At 39.7% G+C, this 16,383-nt stretch overlaps 1 protein-coding gene across 4 annotated transcripts in view; it reads left to right on the top strand.

Annotated features, from left to right (window-relative positions):
• mink1 (misshapen-like kinase 1) overlaps positions 1-13,253 on the top strand; it is a 31,019-nt gene extending 17,766 nt beyond the window's left edge. For 2 of the 4 annotated variants that reach the window (XM_084074682.1, XM_084074683.1), the window contains 15 exons: positions 91-194; positions 295-389; positions 2,258-2,281; positions 3,422-3,573; positions 3,819-3,936; positions 5,750-5,866; positions 6,069-6,183; positions 6,523-6,678; positions 7,476-7,619; positions 7,984-8,118; positions 8,268-8,368; positions 8,472-8,621; positions 8,713-8,872; positions 9,483-9,622; positions 9,779-13,253. In XM_084074682.1, coding sequence (XP_083930808.1) covers positions 91-194; positions 295-389; positions 2,258-2,281; positions 3,422-3,573; positions 3,819-3,936; positions 5,750-5,866; positions 6,069-6,183; positions 6,523-6,678; positions 7,476-7,619; positions 7,984-8,118; positions 8,268-8,368; positions 8,472-8,621; positions 8,713-8,872; positions 9,483-9,622; positions 9,779-9,862 — 1,795 coding nt within the window. In that variant the 3' untranslated portion in view covers positions 9,863-13,253. Of the gene's footprint in view, positions 1-90; positions 195-294; positions 390-2,257; positions 2,282-3,421; positions 3,574-3,818; positions 3,937-5,749; positions 5,867-6,068; positions 6,184-6,522; positions 6,679-7,475; positions 7,620-7,983; positions 8,119-8,267; positions 8,369-8,471; positions 8,622-8,712; positions 8,873-9,482; positions 9,623-9,778 lie in introns of those variants that run through there. The other 2 variants (XM_084074684.1, XR_014601986.1) reach the window with 2 other exon arrangements.
• Positions 13,254-16,383: the final 3,130 nt, after the last annotated feature.

Here is a 16,383-nt window from a genome sequence, read left to right as displayed (position 1 = left end):
CTTGGTCAGATAAATCGTCTCAAGCTTAATACTTAAGTGTTGGCATATCTGATGCTGAGATAAGATTGCTGATGTTGTTACCTGTGGCAGCAATCCAGATCTCAGCCGCAATGACCGCTGGGAGAGAGGAGATAACATGAGCATTGTGTCTAATATGCCTCAGACTGGCTCTCTGGAGAGACACCGCATCCTCAGTGAGTCCCTTTGTCCCTCATTCTGTTGCACTCTTGAAACGGGTCTCTTGAAGTGAGTCACATTTAATAAGTACAACTGTTATGATGATGCCATTTTCAGGTTCCTCTAAAATGGACTCTCCTCCAATCCTATCCCATGATGGCCGTCACAAGCCAGGGGAGTCTCGCACTTCCTCTCGTCCCAGTCGTCCTGCTGTAAGTTTGTCATTTATTATTCTCTGTTTGATCTTTATTCCTCAGCATTACAATTAGGTTAGATATGGCCACAGTACACTTCACATTTTTTAACTTTCAGAGTTGATAAACTCTCTGGATTTCTCTATGGATCCAGCTTCTGTGTAGATATAATGGCCCTCATTTATCAATGGAGTGTACAAACCAGATTAAATTTTAGCCCAGGAAGTAGCTTACGCCCACGTGAGATTTATCAAAATAGGTGTACCCTGTCAATTCTAGCGTGAGATTTGTCCGCTGTTGTGGACAGCGGAGCCCCGCCCCACCTATTTTTCGACATGTGAAGTTACCCGACCAAACATCTCTGTGGATTCACACACAGCTACACAGCACACACGCCTATCATATGTGTGTTTTTTGCATACTCTGACCCAAAACCTGATACAGACACATCCAGTAAGAAAATATAACTAAAATACGACCGCATTCGTAACAGCGCAAGTCCAGTCAACTATATGTCACACTATGTCAAAAGAATGTGGTCTGGAGAAGAAAAAATAGAAAAAGATTGTATCTTTTATTTATTTTTTGCCATAAAGATATTCTAAACAAAAAACTGAATCATGCGTTAAATATGCCATTAGCCTGGGACCAGACGAATCTGCGAGTGCAAAAAAAAAATGCACTCTGCGATTTGGGTCTGGCACCGCTCCATAGAGAATCCATTTCCTCTCCCAGAAGACGTGGGGCACCAATCAGGGCCCAGTATTCGAATATGGGCGACTGTAGTTGGTTGTAGGTCTAACCAATTTCGTCGAGGGCTATTGTTTTGATCCCGCCCCTTGGGAAACAAAACGTCCTCATGGAAGCACCAGACTCATATCCACGCAGTGATATAGTCTAGCTACGCCAGGCTAGTTTGCCATAGGCCTATGTTGTTGAATGACACCATTCACATCATCATGATTTTAACCCCCAAGCAGCGCCCAGCTGAGTGGAGACACGTACACTGCTGTTTAGCTAAATAAAGCACTCCTGCGGTCCGTCAGGCCGTCACACCACGTTTGTGAGAGATAGATAGCCTGGGGCTGTCAGCATAATTTATATGTTTATGGAGTGATTGAGGAATGTGTAAACATTAATGGATGAAGGCAGGTGTGTGGTGGGCTGGTTACCTCCAATCTCCCGCTGCGCTCACGTGGCCAAAATCCACAATGAAGATCACTTGCGCTGGCCAGTGGGTAGACTTTTCCATGAAAATATTCCAGCGGAGCTGTCCCCAAAATCCTCTCGCATATATGCGCTCATATGTCTCAACACAGAGCCAGTAAACCACTGTTTAAATGGCTGAATGATTAAGCGTCTAACTTGTAACATTGTAAATATGTTATATTGTTTTTAATTGCTTGTACTCTTGGAAATATCCTACCAATTTCATATGACACATCGTTGATGTATGCCTTTTTTTTCGAGTGAATGCATATGTTTAGATGCCTGTCAGATGGTCAGACAATGCTGCTCCGCATGTCTACAATGGAACAAACGGGTTTAGCTAAAGTCTACACGCCCTCAGACCTGACGTGAGATCTGAGCGGGCCGTACACTGAAGTCAAAGTCACTATAGATTGATAAATGCCGAAAACTGCGGTGATCTCGCCGTACGCCCATTATTTGGTCTACAACACGTTGTTAAATGAGGGCCAATGTCCTTGCTTAATTTTGCATATTCTATACCTGCTTTTCTTTGATAATTGACACAAGCATTAACTTAAGATTTTCTCTTTTTCAACATGTCACCTCTTCACGTAACCCTCTCTTTCTACTTTTTTACTTTGCAAATTCCCTTAATGTTCTTGTCCTTTCACAACACTGGCCCCTTTGATGCACAGAGTTACAAGAGAGCTATAGGAGAGGTTAGTACCAATGCTTATGTTACGACTGGCAGTCCAAATCCGATTTTTGGCCTATCTCGCTTATCCAGATGTCTGAACAGCAAAAAAACAAATAAAAATGGAAACGGATTTGAACCACATTCCTAGGTGGTTTGAAATGTGATTCTAATCTGATTTCTAAAGATGTGTCTCAGTCAGGACACTCGCACTCGGCGAAAATAGCTGATCTACAAGCTTATAGATCTGCTATTTTTGTAAGCCACACCGTTGTTCGACAAAGTGTAAGTTAAGTATTTCTTACACCAACAGCATGTCGTTACCACAGCAACCAATGCAGATAGGTCGACAATGTCTGAATACACAAATCCGATCTGATCACTAGCAAACAATAGTGTGGACAGTCAGTCCTAGAGATCGGATTTGAGAAACAAATGGGATTTCCCTGCAGTCTGAAAAAAGCCTTAGTGTTACTATGTGTTGTGCAATGCCCTTGCCCTGTCTGTGAGCAAGGCTGCCTTGAACCTGTAGAAGCCTGCAGTAGTCCATGTGCATGCAGTGGGGTCTGCATGCTTTACGCCATCTCCATCAATTTATTTGGGGAAAACATATTTTCTGTGCATTTGTCTCTGTCTACTTAACACCACATCAGTTTTTGCACTCCATAGAGTTCCATCCCATAATAAACCTCCCCAACTTTACAGTTCAACCACGTGGTGCTCTAAAGGCTAAATTTATACGTTTTCACATGGCTGTTTTGACAAATGTCGTTCAACTAGAATGACGCATTGTCAGCTTAAAAAAATAAAATAAAATAATGGTTGCATCTAAATTCTTTTGTCAAGCAGCATTTGTCAAGATGGTTGTGTGACAAAGTTATTAACTACGATCTGCACTTTTCTCAAGAACATTTGCTGGTGGAAGATCCTTTGCTTGTCACAACACCTTGGAACAAGTTTCTTGCCTAGGTCAAAGAAAGAGAAACGGGCTACTTCTAGGTCATTCTTCCCGTCATTTCCTCCTCTTTTTTTATACGTTTATGAGCTGTCGTTACTGTGAAATATCACAATTGCATTGTGACTCGTTGCACAACATTCTCATAGCAATAAGTGGTGCAGCACATACTGACACACACCCCAATCACGTGTGTGTATGTGTGCTCAGGACCATGGCCTGTACGCCAAGGAGCGCATTGAGGAGCAGCCGAGACCCCCAGTGAAAGCCAACGACTACTCCTCCTCTTCAGACAGCAGTGAGAGCAGCGAGGAGAGTGAGAGTGGAGAAGGAGCAGAGGAGGAGGAGAGCCCCACAGACCGGTCAGTCTAACAAACTTAAGCCTATTTTATACTTTGTTGTACGGCTGTGTCGCTTGGTCAAAATAACGTATTGATTGAAAAAATCAATGACTTCCAAATCTTGAGTGTGTATGTGGGATTACATTATGTCACCCAGCCCTTACTAGTATTTTTATAATTATGTTTTTGCATTACTCTGCATCCTTCCTTTTTCTCTTTTTGGCTGTCTTTCCCCCTTCATTTCCTGCCCTGCTGTTTTATTTCAGTAACAGGGATGCAGACACAGACTCTGTCAACACCATGGTGGTTCATGAGGAGGAAGGCGAGGGGGGGGAAGTGGAACAAGCAGGAGGCTACGGGGACCAGACCATGCTGGTACAGAGGGTGAGTCATGCTCACAGAGAATTGAAATGCATCCATTAGACCAAGGGTGTACAAACCTTTCCAGCAATGAGCTAGAAATATCCATCCAAGCTTGTCACAACCCAACTCAATGTAGCATTTACTTTAATAAAGCACATGTTTAATCAAAAGCTAAAGAAAGGGATAACGCTATATGCTCAAAAATACAGAACACATTAAAAAAATGTCCCCATTTCACTCAAGACAAAAATACAGTATTTTGTCCACAAACTAGGTCTTCTTCAGGCAAACTAATGTTTTTGTAAAGTTTTCTGATCAGATTTCCTGACGGGAGTGGGGGGATTTTTGTCACATACGTGAAATTTGTCCTCCGCATTTAACCCATCCTATTAATGCAGTGCCCAGGGAGCAGTTAGTAGTTAAGTGTCTTGCACAGGGACACTTCGACACACAGACCGTGGCCATGGGGTAAACCGGGGGCCTTCTTATTTCCAGAACCTCATAGAACAACGGCCACAGCTGAATGTTCAGAGAGGCCCCCTACCTATTCAGCTATGGTTGCTGTTCTATGAGCGCACCGTTATAGTGCATTTAAAATGGTTTTCCCTGTTCAATTTGAAAAGTTTATATTTTTCCTATTGAGAGCAGCTGAGGCAGTAAGTAACAGAAGTTAATTAAAAGCAGACGTACTCTCCCAATATAAAAGCAAGCAGGTCATTGGTGAACCTACTGATCTCAATGACTGGACTATGATATTTATTGTAGTTATTGACGGCCTTCATTATGATCAAGCTTTAGTTTCAGTGCATTATAAACCTGCTACTCTTTGCCTTTTGTACCTAACCATGCATAATTATAAAAAAGTATTTATCTACAGTAAGAAATAAGTCTATACATCCATTAGCTCATAGCCACTTAACTAGTAATGATATGAATCCATTCCCCCAAATGAATCAGCAAAATGGTCATCACTGGAGCAAAATCGCACTCTGTATCATTAGTAGGCCCCTGCTTTCTGTTAAAATGTTCTTGGTTTACATTGAGAACATTACCAACAATATTACAGTACTTAGTACACTGCCTCAAGAGACAGGTCTGGGATAGGATAGGAAAGTTACAGATGCAGAGATTTTACATTTTGACCAAGATATAATGATTTATCCATTCATACATACATAGACAATAACGAAAAAACATCCCATGGACGCACCTAGGACGTATCATCAGTGTTGTAACCTGGGGTCAACGGGTGTTTCGGGTCTTGCAACATACACCCTCGCCCAGGTGACGCAGCCGGGGTTGATCAAGCCCTGACTTACGTCTCAGTAGCTACCCACGGTCAGTCCTCTTAGGGTAAGTCAGGGGCACTCAATCCGCTTCTCCGGAACTACTCTGCCGGGACTGGGGGAGAGGAGAGGCTCTGACACGTGGAGGGACTAGGCTCTGTGGATTGGCCTCCTGGCCGGGCTCCTCCTCCGTCTCACCAGGTCCAGGACCTGAGCGTTGCACCAGACTCCCCTGCTCCAAACATTTTGTTTTTTCCTGCATCAGTGTACCCATATAAATCTCATGATTATATAGCCCTATAGATTAGCTAATTCATTTTACTGTTTTGAGGATCACATTTTGTGAAGTTATGCAGTTGAGTTACACTACCCTACTCGTAAGGTATGATATGATAAGGTCCTGATTTCAGTGTAATGGATGCTGTAAAATATCACTCCAGTAAATGTATTATTGATCTGATAGATGATTTGCAATCACAGGTCTAGCTAAGATTATTTGTCCAATGTGCAACAGGGCAGCTTTGTTAAAAAGTCTCTTTTCCTGACAGACACCAGAGAAACGGAGTCACAATGGATACACAAACCTGCCTGATGTCGTACAGCCCTCCCACTCCCCCACTGACTCAGCTACACACTCCTCCCCTGGGAAAGACTCTGTGTATGATGTAAGTTCACAATCTGCCCTTTTCATTATTAATTTATCATGGTCGGATTGGATGAGAAAGCTATTGTACCACATTGCATGTACCAGAAAGATAATCATCAAACCTTTATGATTAATGTATTTACATTTAGATTGAAACTGCATTGTGATATTTGAACCAGATAAGACTGGAATAATAAATGTCACTTTTTTTTCTCAACCAGTATCAGTCCAGAGGTTTGGTCAAGGCATCTTCTGGCAAGTCCTCCTTCACTACCTTTGTGGATCTTGGCATGTACCAATCACCTGGGGGCACAGGGGATAGCATGCCTGTTGGTGGTGAGTTGCTTGAGATATTGTCCCTTTAAAAAAGGAATGTAGTTAGGGAACCAAAAGCAGGAAAGGGGATATTGTAAGGAAAACAAAAGCAGAAATAAAGTTGTAATGGGAACGTCCAACTGGCAATCAATGTCAGTTATGTGTCCAAAAATACCCACATAATGGGATGAAAAATAATAATAGTAAAGAAACCTTTGAACAAAAATAAAGACAATGACCGCCTCGACATACACTCACTGTATAGGGCTCCAGATTGAAACGAGAACATCAGAGGAAGTAAAAATGTCTTGTTTGTCCTGTTCCTCTCTCTAATGTGTCCGTTAACATGGCGCTCTGCAGGTTTGGGTTCCAGGTTTGACCAGCTGAAGATGGAGGTCAGAAAAGGCTCCATGGTTAACGTGAACCCCACCAACACGCGCCCCCACAGCGACACTCCTGAGATCCGCAAATACAAGAAGAGGTTCAACTCTGAAATACTGTGTGCTGCTCTCTGGGGTGAGACTGTACTGTAATATCCCTTTACAACAACTCTCTTTTCTGAGCTGAAATGCATTTTAAAGTACATTTTATTGTACACATTTGATAATGTGCTACATTCTGCAACAATAGAAAAGAAACACAATATGCAAAGATCAAATGTGACAAGACCTACAACAGTATGAAAATAGAAGTTATTATCACATAAAAACATAAATTAAGATTAAAACAAAATGTATGTATCCTATATTAAAATTGGCTAATGGGAGGGAACTAGTGATTCTAGCTAGTTCCGGTTTGCCGGCAGTTTTCTTAGTTTCATCATTAAACATAAACAGATTGTGTCTCACTGGTGCTGGTTACACCAAGGCGGGTGAGATTAGTTTAGAAATGTATATTTTTATATACACAGATAAACAAACAAAAATAAAAAATCATGGGTTTGAGATTGTGGTGCTCAAAAACAAAACAGAGATTTTCTCTCCGTGGTGGGTGGGATTAGTACAAGCAGCTCCTGTGTGACATCACACAGGAGCAGGAAAACAGACAGCCCGTTGCGATACACATTTTCAGAAACGCCAAGACCCCAGTGTTCAAATGTTTTTGATAGAGATGTCACAGAACACAAAACATGGGTCAGAGAAACATTACAGGTGGCCTTGACACTGTTAATACCCAGAGACTATATGAAATACCCAGGGACAATATGAACTACTAAGGGATCACTGTGTTATGCAGTCAATGAGAGAAGGCAAATGATTAGCATTACTGGCTAAACAGCATATGAAATTAAATAAAAATGTTTCCATGGCCAGGTGTGAACCTGTTGGTGGGCACAGAGAACGGTCTGAAGCTACTGGACCGTAGTGGTCAGGGCAAGGTCTACCCTCTCATCAACTCCCGCCGGTTCCAACAGATGGACGTCCTGGAGGGTCTCAACCTGCTCATCACCATTTCAGGTCATTATTCCTGATCTATACTTGGATGTGCATCGTGACGCGCACAGAAAACATCTACAAGTGTACAAATGTCCTCCCTCTCACTGTCCTCAGTTTATTGTTTCCACCATAAAAATACATGTACATTTCCATTCATACTGTAGCAGCACAGAGTTTCTATGTTGAGATAGCGGCCTGAACTCTAGATACACATGAACACATAAGGTTCATGTATGGATATCCTCCTCAAGGGTCACGGTGGTTTGTATTGTTTTGTCTTGTGTGTCTTGTCCTCTGCAATCAACCTGCTAATGTGTTGGTAATACATTACCTTTTTACCTGCTAATGTGTTGGTAATACATTACCTTTTTACCTATGTGCATAGGTAAAAAGAACAAAGTACGTGTGTACTACCTGGCCTGGCTGAGGAACAAGATCCTCCACAATGATCCTGAGGTGGAGAAAAAGCAGGGCTGGACCACTGTAGGAGAGATGGAGGGCTGCGTGCACTATAAAGTGGGTGAGTGATTGGAAAACATTATTAGTAATTGTTATGACCCACCCACCTACTCCTCAATGAATTCTCATAAATGTGTTTGCCCTTGTTGGCACTGTGAATTATTGATTGCGAGTATCTTATTTCAAATGGCTTACTTGTTGTCCATCTAGTGAAATATGAGAGGATAAAGTTCCTGGTGATTGCTATGAAGAACGCAGTGGAAGTATACGCCTGGGCTCCCAAGCCTTATCACAAATTCATGGCCTTCAAGGTAAGTCCCTCCAAGCTGAATTAATTAGTGCCAGTCAACCAGCACAGAATTAGAGCCCTGTTCACTTTCTGCCTCACATCTCCACCATCTTCTCTCCCACCAGTCATTTGGGGATCTTCCCCACAGGCCTCTGTTGGTTGACCTGACAGTGGAGGAGGGCCAGAGGTTGAAGGTCATCTACGGCTCCAGCGCAGGCTTCCACGCCATCGACGTGGACTCTGGGAACAACTACGACATATACATCCCTGTTCACGTAAGTCTCATAATTATCGGCCATGGTATGGTGGCAGCAACCGACCCTAGAGTTGAGTAAACCAGCTCACCCCTCGCTACGCCCTTAACAGATCCAGAGCCAAGTGACACCCCACGCAATCGTGTTCCTGCCCAGCTCGGATGGCATGGAGATGCTGCTGTGTTACGAGGACGAGGGCGTCTATGTCAACACCTACGGGCGCATCATTAAAGATGTGGTGTTGCAGTGGGGCGAGATGCCAACTTCTGTCGGTATGGTTTTGAACACACACATGTACACACACATTTAGATTTTACGGTGGGGATATGTTTTATCCCTGCTTCTTGTTAGACTGAATTAAATATATGCATTTTCTTTTGGGAAATGTAGACTGTCTGACAGTTATGTTTGATAATATCTCAATTTTAAGTTTAATCAAGTTTAATTAACCCATTAAAACCGGGAAAGCATCCGTTTAATTTAAGAATTTAGCCACTTTAACCATTATTTTATACTTTGGGTATTCAAAAATAGCATATTAAAAAGTTTGAGAACCACTGACATAGAAACATACGTTTTTCAGAAAACTGTTAGGATTTAGAAGACATTTGTAGAATGTACCCCAGGTCTTAATGGGTTAAAGATTAATGTTAACCATGTTACCCCTGGCTGGCATCCCTATTTTGGGAAAACAATTCGGTTATTTGTTATACAACGTATACAGGGCTTAAGTGGTTAAGAAATTGTAGACATAAACTACATAGTAAAATCCTTAAATTATTGCAACTTTAACAGGAGGTCACTGAGGATTTTACTGTGTAAACATTATGAACTGCAACTATCGGCAGTCGCTATGCACTGATGTCACTGTGTGTTCTGCAGCCCATATCTGCTCCAATCAGATCATGGGCTGGGGTGAAAAGGCCATCGAGATCCGCGCTGTGGAGACGGGACATCTGGACGGGGTCTTCATGCACAAAAGAGCTCAGAGGCTTAAGTTCCTTTGTGAGAGAAACGACAAGGTAGTAGACACAAGCATGCTTAAAAGCACAGTCACTGAATGCATACTGTATGCAGTACTTGTATCTTGGATAACAAGGTGACTAATTGAACTGGTTCTATGAACAGATGGTAGTGACACTGCATGTCTTGTTTTTGAATTTGCTACATCCCCTCAGGTGTTCTTTGCATCTGTACGGTCTGGAGGCAGCAGTCAAGTCTACTTCATGACCCTGAACAGAAACTGCATCATGAATTGGTGAGAGAACCACCGCTGTCTGTAGGCCGTGTGGAAACCCAGCAATGTGTGGTGGAGAGAGAGAAGTACCCCCCAAATTCCTGTCAACACATGCACACAGATGCGCACATATTCTCTCAGTTTGCTCTCTGCCTTTCTCTTGCCACATTCCCTCCGTTTCTGTCCCTCGCCAACATGTACAAACTTTTAAATCCATTCCAGCCTAAACTCCTGAAGACACACTTCATCATTTGGCGTCCTTCTCAGTTCCCCCTGATACATTCTCCCAGTCATGAAAAATGACCATTGAGCATCAAGTCTAACGTATCCAATTTATTTGTACTGTATATACTTTCATCTTTATTTACTTAACTCGGTGGACCTGTGTTCAGTCGTGACTGTTTAGTTTCAAATTGTGGAGTTAAAACATTCCTTTGTGGCTACTATGTGCATTTGGGGGAAGCATTACTTATCATTACATTGAGATGGAGCTGTAAATAAATAGCTTTGACTCACTTTCAGACCTGTTGATAAAGCCTCCGTTCTGCGTGTTGCCATAGGACACATGGACATCATCAAACGGTACAATAGTGGCCACTGGCCAGCCCCTGGTGCAAAGTTCCTTGGGCACTTTCTGGGATAGAGCTCAACACATTTCAGGGAGCAATAAGGTAGAGGATTCATTAGAAGGGAGTCACAAACAAAAAATGTGTAGCCTATTGTAAATCAGTCATTTTGAGTTATCTGTACTGAACACAAATCAAATGCCAATAAATATTGCTTTCATGTACAGTACTTTCTGGCCTTTATGGCAAATAGTGCGTGTTGCAACACTTCATCATTGCAACTATAAGCATTGAATAACCAAACACCACAATAAAATTCTGTATAAAACAAACTATATGTCAAATAAAGTATGACGTTTCATAAGAATATGCAGTATTGTATGTTCAGAATCAATACTGAGAGATCTCTTCCTTTAGGCTTTTTACCCCTCTTTATTGGTGGTATAAATTAAATCATTAATCGTATGAATCATCTGGCTTGTATCTAAACTTTTTGTTCTCTTAGATTTACAAAATACCTACAAAGATTTGATATTTATATGTAGTGTTTTCTGTATTGGTATTAGCCTCCTGGCATTCTTTACTGTAATGATCTTGCCGTTATATTGCAATATATGCTATTCTCGTTCAGTCTTTGTTTGACAAGGAGAGTTTGTGTATTCAGTTTCATAAAATGTGGTAGTGACGATTGTGATATTATCACACCTGTGGAGGACAAACTGGCATCTTGCTTGGAATGGAAATTGTACATGGTTGAGAATTTAACCGAGTGAGCATATCACTGGAATTCTAGTGATTGATGTCAAAATTCACAATATTTAGGTGGTCAACTCTGTACTGTATTTTAGTTCTTACGGATTCATTCATTGGTGTGTATGACTCGAGAGTTGTTGATAGGACAGCGGCAGACGAGTTGCTGTTATAATGGGATTACTGAAATAGTGGGATGACAGGAAATTGAGCCAGTATTGGCAAATATCTAATGTTCTAGTAGCTTTGTCTCTGCTGTACTGTAACAAAGGACAGGACTCGTCACAACAGGCGCTTTTTAGAACAAGGTTGGAACTTGTGACTTAATTTATTTCCTGCCAGTGTTCACAATATTGCCTGCTAATGTGTGTATGAGTCCGTTTTGGGACTGAAGGGAAAGCTTAAATAGTTAATATGATGATTTTTAGAAGCCTAACTTATTGATCACTAACCAAGACTCCTTTCATACTGTACACACGGTTTGCGTGTTTAAATTATTATTTCTGCTTTGTTTGACATTTTAAAGAAGGTAGGGAGGCTTAACATGGGAAGGTATGACCGAACAAAGCTTGTGAGCCAGATTTGAAGACGCATCACCGGTATGATGGTATACTTAAGCACTTTAGCCCACTGAGCCACTGAGTGTTTTTGTTTTGGAGAAATAATTAATTGTAGCTTTTTTTTAATAAGCAGTACGTCTGCTTACTGCAATAGCATTTATATAAAATATTGTATACGTACACGGTTGACCCAACGGCTGTAACACATTTTACTCTCGCTACATGAATACTACAAATGAATGCTAAAAGATTGTTAACATGATGTTTGAATCTCACAAAAAAACAAAACCTCCATGATAGAAATGTGCTGGACATTGTCAAAGGAATCTTGGTCAAGTTATCAAAAAGGGTAGTCTTCCAAAAATTATATATATGTAACATACATACATACATACATACATATATACTACACACACACACACATGAGCCATCAAATCACAGGATCAATTTTCACTTTTATTTATTCCCTATAGTGACTGTGTTTTGTCTGTAAAATATCTGTTTTGTGCCATGATCTACGTCCCAAACATAACTAACAATTCACTAGGAGCTCTGGCAGTGATGGTTTCGTGGTTGTCATTAGTTTTTAAACCAATCAGCCAAGTTTACAGTTGTGAAGTAGTGCCTTGGAGTTGGGAAGGGGCAAGGTTTTAAGACGGGTCAGTTAGTACCCCCTTCGTGTGTCTTACTTGGAATCTGCTGAGGAAGAGGTGCAACAACGATTACTGCCTCTCTTGTTAAGAATGATGTCCTGTGCCAATTAAGTGCACTTAAATTGAATCCACAACATCCGTAATATGGACTTTGATGTCAGTGACATCATATGGAACATAAACCTTTCAGTTAGCTGGTTACACAAGGAAACATTTAAGTTTGAATAACTAGCAAGCTTATGGAAAAAAGAGTTTAAGATCCATGAAGGTCCATTTCAATAAGTGTACTACACAATATATCCAGTCAATCAAATGTGGCACTCAAACTGAAATGACTACATAGATGCACATTTGTGACACTGATTTACAGAGAAAAGCCATAAATATTTCACGTTTTTGTTGAATAATTAGTCATGTACAGATGAAATATAACCTGGTTAACCTATATTTGATTTATGGTTGGAAGATGGAGGCTCTTGAAAGATACAGAAGATAAATGTTACTCTTCAATGCCATTGACCGTATGAACTCAAGTGGGGGAAGTTGCTCATTATATTCTGAAATAACTATTTTATTAAAGGATATGTAAATTAGCTTATATTCCGAAATCTAAATGAATGTACATCTATAAAACAGATTTGTATTTATATATCTAGATTATGTACTCTTATTAATCAAAGCACAATGTATTTTACGGCACAGAGGGCAAAACTGTAAGACAGTTGGATTTTCTTTAGGTGTGGCTGTGGTGGACTCATTCAAGCAGTGGTCAGTCTAATACATTGGGTTGTTGTACTGGAGCAAGTAGTCAGCTGCAACAGTGTGTGTATGTGTTAAATTATTTGGAAAAATACTTTTATTGATCTAAACTGACAACTAGGTTTAAATTACCAAACAAGTTGCTAAAAGGTTCACGACAAGGGCTGTGTTTCAGAGTTGGCTGCTTTACTGTTCTAATCTTTAGACATGACTTAATCTTTGGGCTCCCTTTGGTTTTAATTGGTCCACCTGAGTCTGCCAGCTCTGTTAAAGGGTTCTCAGGTGGTAAAGTGGTGAAAGGCTCATGACATTGGTCAAGTGATTTGTGGCCTGTGCTTGGGTACTGCCTGCCCTTTGCTTTTGTTCCAGTGTCCCAGTAATGCAACAGCACATGGTAAAAAAATAAGCATTTACAAGCAAGTTAGCAGTGATTCAGAGAATTTACATTGAGAAAGTTGACCAGATGACATGTCTGTCTGTGCACATAGCCTTCCAATAATATAAATTGTGTGTTTTTGTCACCAGATGTCAGGCTTTTATAAATGAAAATAAAATGCACAAGTGAACTTGTGTTTATAGTTTGATGTAGATTGGCTCATTACATGGATATGACCCGTTTCACTATCTCATAAGACATCTGTGTAGAGGAGTTGCATATGAGAATGGAAAGTGGAAAGGTTTGTATTTTGATCTGTACTGTAGGCACTTGATTCAGAACTTGTGTGGCATATTATAAATATTTAAAAACATACTGTACGTTTAGAACTTACCCAGCTCTAATTTCATAAAGCATCTGAGAAAGGGTTTGATTTGTTTCACTGATTCCCTTAACGTAGCGCTTAAATAATGAATTTGACAAAAATCACACCCTCCCCAATTTGCCTTTTTGATAACATTTACTTTTGGTCAACTAACACTGCTTTTACAGATGTATCCATGTCATTTTGTTTCATATTCATTCGCAATAACATAATCCAAAGTGCTAACCTTCATATTCATTCCCATTCTCTCTATTGCCTCGTATACCCGTATAGACAATCGCTTGTCTGAAATGCTTTGTGTGTAGTATAGCCTACTCACATAAATGAGACCTTCTATGTAGAAATATACTGTATGAGACTAACATGTCCTGTAAAGTGTAGAGGATCGTAATGTGTGGTTTTTGAAGAATATTTGGTTGGCTAGCCTTATACCTGCAGATTGGTGGTGATGAACTTGCAATTTCTATTATAGCCTGGTGTTAGCAACTCATTTAAGGTAGTTAAAACTGCAAAGTGGTATTTTTTGCAGCTTTCTTCAAAAATCTGTACTACAAGGTTTTAATTACTCTTTGTCGAGCCGCGTGCTGCGTGTTCTCAAAAAATATGTGAATCTCACAAATCAAAGGGTGGAATTCCATTTTTGGAAAAACTATTATTAGCGAACGTATAACCTCAGAGAAGTGTTTGATATCAACTAAAGTAATATCAAGTCTGAATGCACAGTTTGGTAATCTATATAGTGGTCTGTCTCATCTCTGAATTGGAAATGCAGTATGTACTTGTCTCGAGGAAAGGAGCCAAACAATGCAGGGATTGTAGAATTGCAGAATTGGAGATGAAGAGAAAAAATATTATTTCTCATTCATAAGCAATATTAGTATTTGAAGTTGAGACTGTGGATGTCCATCTCAGTGTGGCTTGTAGAAAGTGATTTTTTTTTTTTTTTTCTGTGGCCTTTGGCAAACTGAATGTAAGTTGGTCTGTTTGTCTCTTGTTAGAGAAATTGTACTGTACTTATTTTTTATCTTTAATCACCAGAAATTATAACTTGTACTGCTCAGTCAGCATAATATCACAGTCGCTTAACTGTTGAGATGCTAGTTTTGCATTCATGAAATTATCCCAGAAATGGCCTTTATGAAGTATATCAATAAATACTGTACATGAATGGTATATAAACACAAAGGACATGCCTCACCAACTTAATATTCTAATGAGAAATTATTTTCTTTATAGCATCCATGTCCATAATGATGAAGAAAAACGATTTGTGCATTTTTAAATATATTAAGAAAAATGCTGCTGGAAGTGAGGCAGGTTAAACTAAAAAGCTGACTCTTTAAGCAGGATTATATCAATTTTATTATTTTTCAATAGATTTGATTTTTTTCTTTTTTTTTAAAGAAATTAAACATTTGCAATGTTTCTTTAGTGTGTGTTTGGGGGCGTGTGTTACAGATTGTATTTCATAAACCGATAAAACTTTCAACAAAAGATTGTGTTGAATGAATTCATGTCTTAACACAGTTGTTTGAAAAATAAAAGATATTGATCATGACTTTGCCTCAATGCTTTTTGTTCTTGCCAAAAGTTGTTTGACATTGACAGTGTTATAAAACATGGTTCAACTTTTTATTTAAATAATTAGTAACGCTCAAACTTTATTTGTAACAGATATGTACTAATATTTATTTAAAACTCAATGGCCATACTTTATTCAGCAGAAGCATGCAGAGTAAATGAGTGTCTTAGCTGTGCAAAAAATGTATCAACTGGACTATTTATTCCTGACATCTTGTGCAATAATTGTTACATTTTGCTAAAACAAATACTGAAATGCTCAGTGAGCATTGTGTTGAAAGGATGAGTTTTAAATGATAAGGCTCATCAGGTTTGGCCCGGAGTAGTGATTCTGGTATATGTGAAACATTGAAAGAAGTAACAAGGACCATAGGGTCCAATGTTGGAGGAAAAAAAAGACATCCTTGACATCTACTGGAATTCTGAGAAATCTTGTACCGTCAAACCACAATAGCTGTAAGGAACTACTTTTCATAGACATTTTTACTATTTGGGCATGGCTTTCCATCCTCAATTAAAATGTGGGCATGGTACTGTAAGGAAAAATGGTCAAATTTAGATTAGATACTGAAGCTGCATAAATGAGTTCATAAAAGTACAGATGATTCACCATATGATGGCACCAAAAGTAAACTGCATCTGTTGGACTGTCATGTTTGTTTTACCTACAAACATGAAAGTGGTTTCGAAAAAATGTTTAGAATAATTCAATCTGATTACCTAAAAGAAATATATTTCATAGAATGTTTATAGGTGAAAGACTTATTGTATTAATGTTTTACTTTATGGTTGTGAAATTAAATTCATAGCCCCAAAAAGTAGCACTGCAGCACCCTCTGGTGGCTGATGCTCTATATGCCTTTTAAAATGGATTGATTTATCTGTAATTGCATAAGGCTTGTTACCGGTAATTAAA

Source organism: Gymnoscopelus microlampas, assembly GCF_963454915.1.
Source record: "Gymnoscopelus microlampas genome assembly, chromosome: 12".
Classification (NCBI taxonomy): Eukaryota; Metazoa; Chordata; class Actinopteri; order Myctophiformes; family Myctophidae; genus Gymnoscopelus; species Gymnoscopelus microlampas.
The sequence above is the reverse complement of the archived record's forward strand: the minus strand, read 5'-3'. Positions and strand labels throughout refer to the sequence as shown.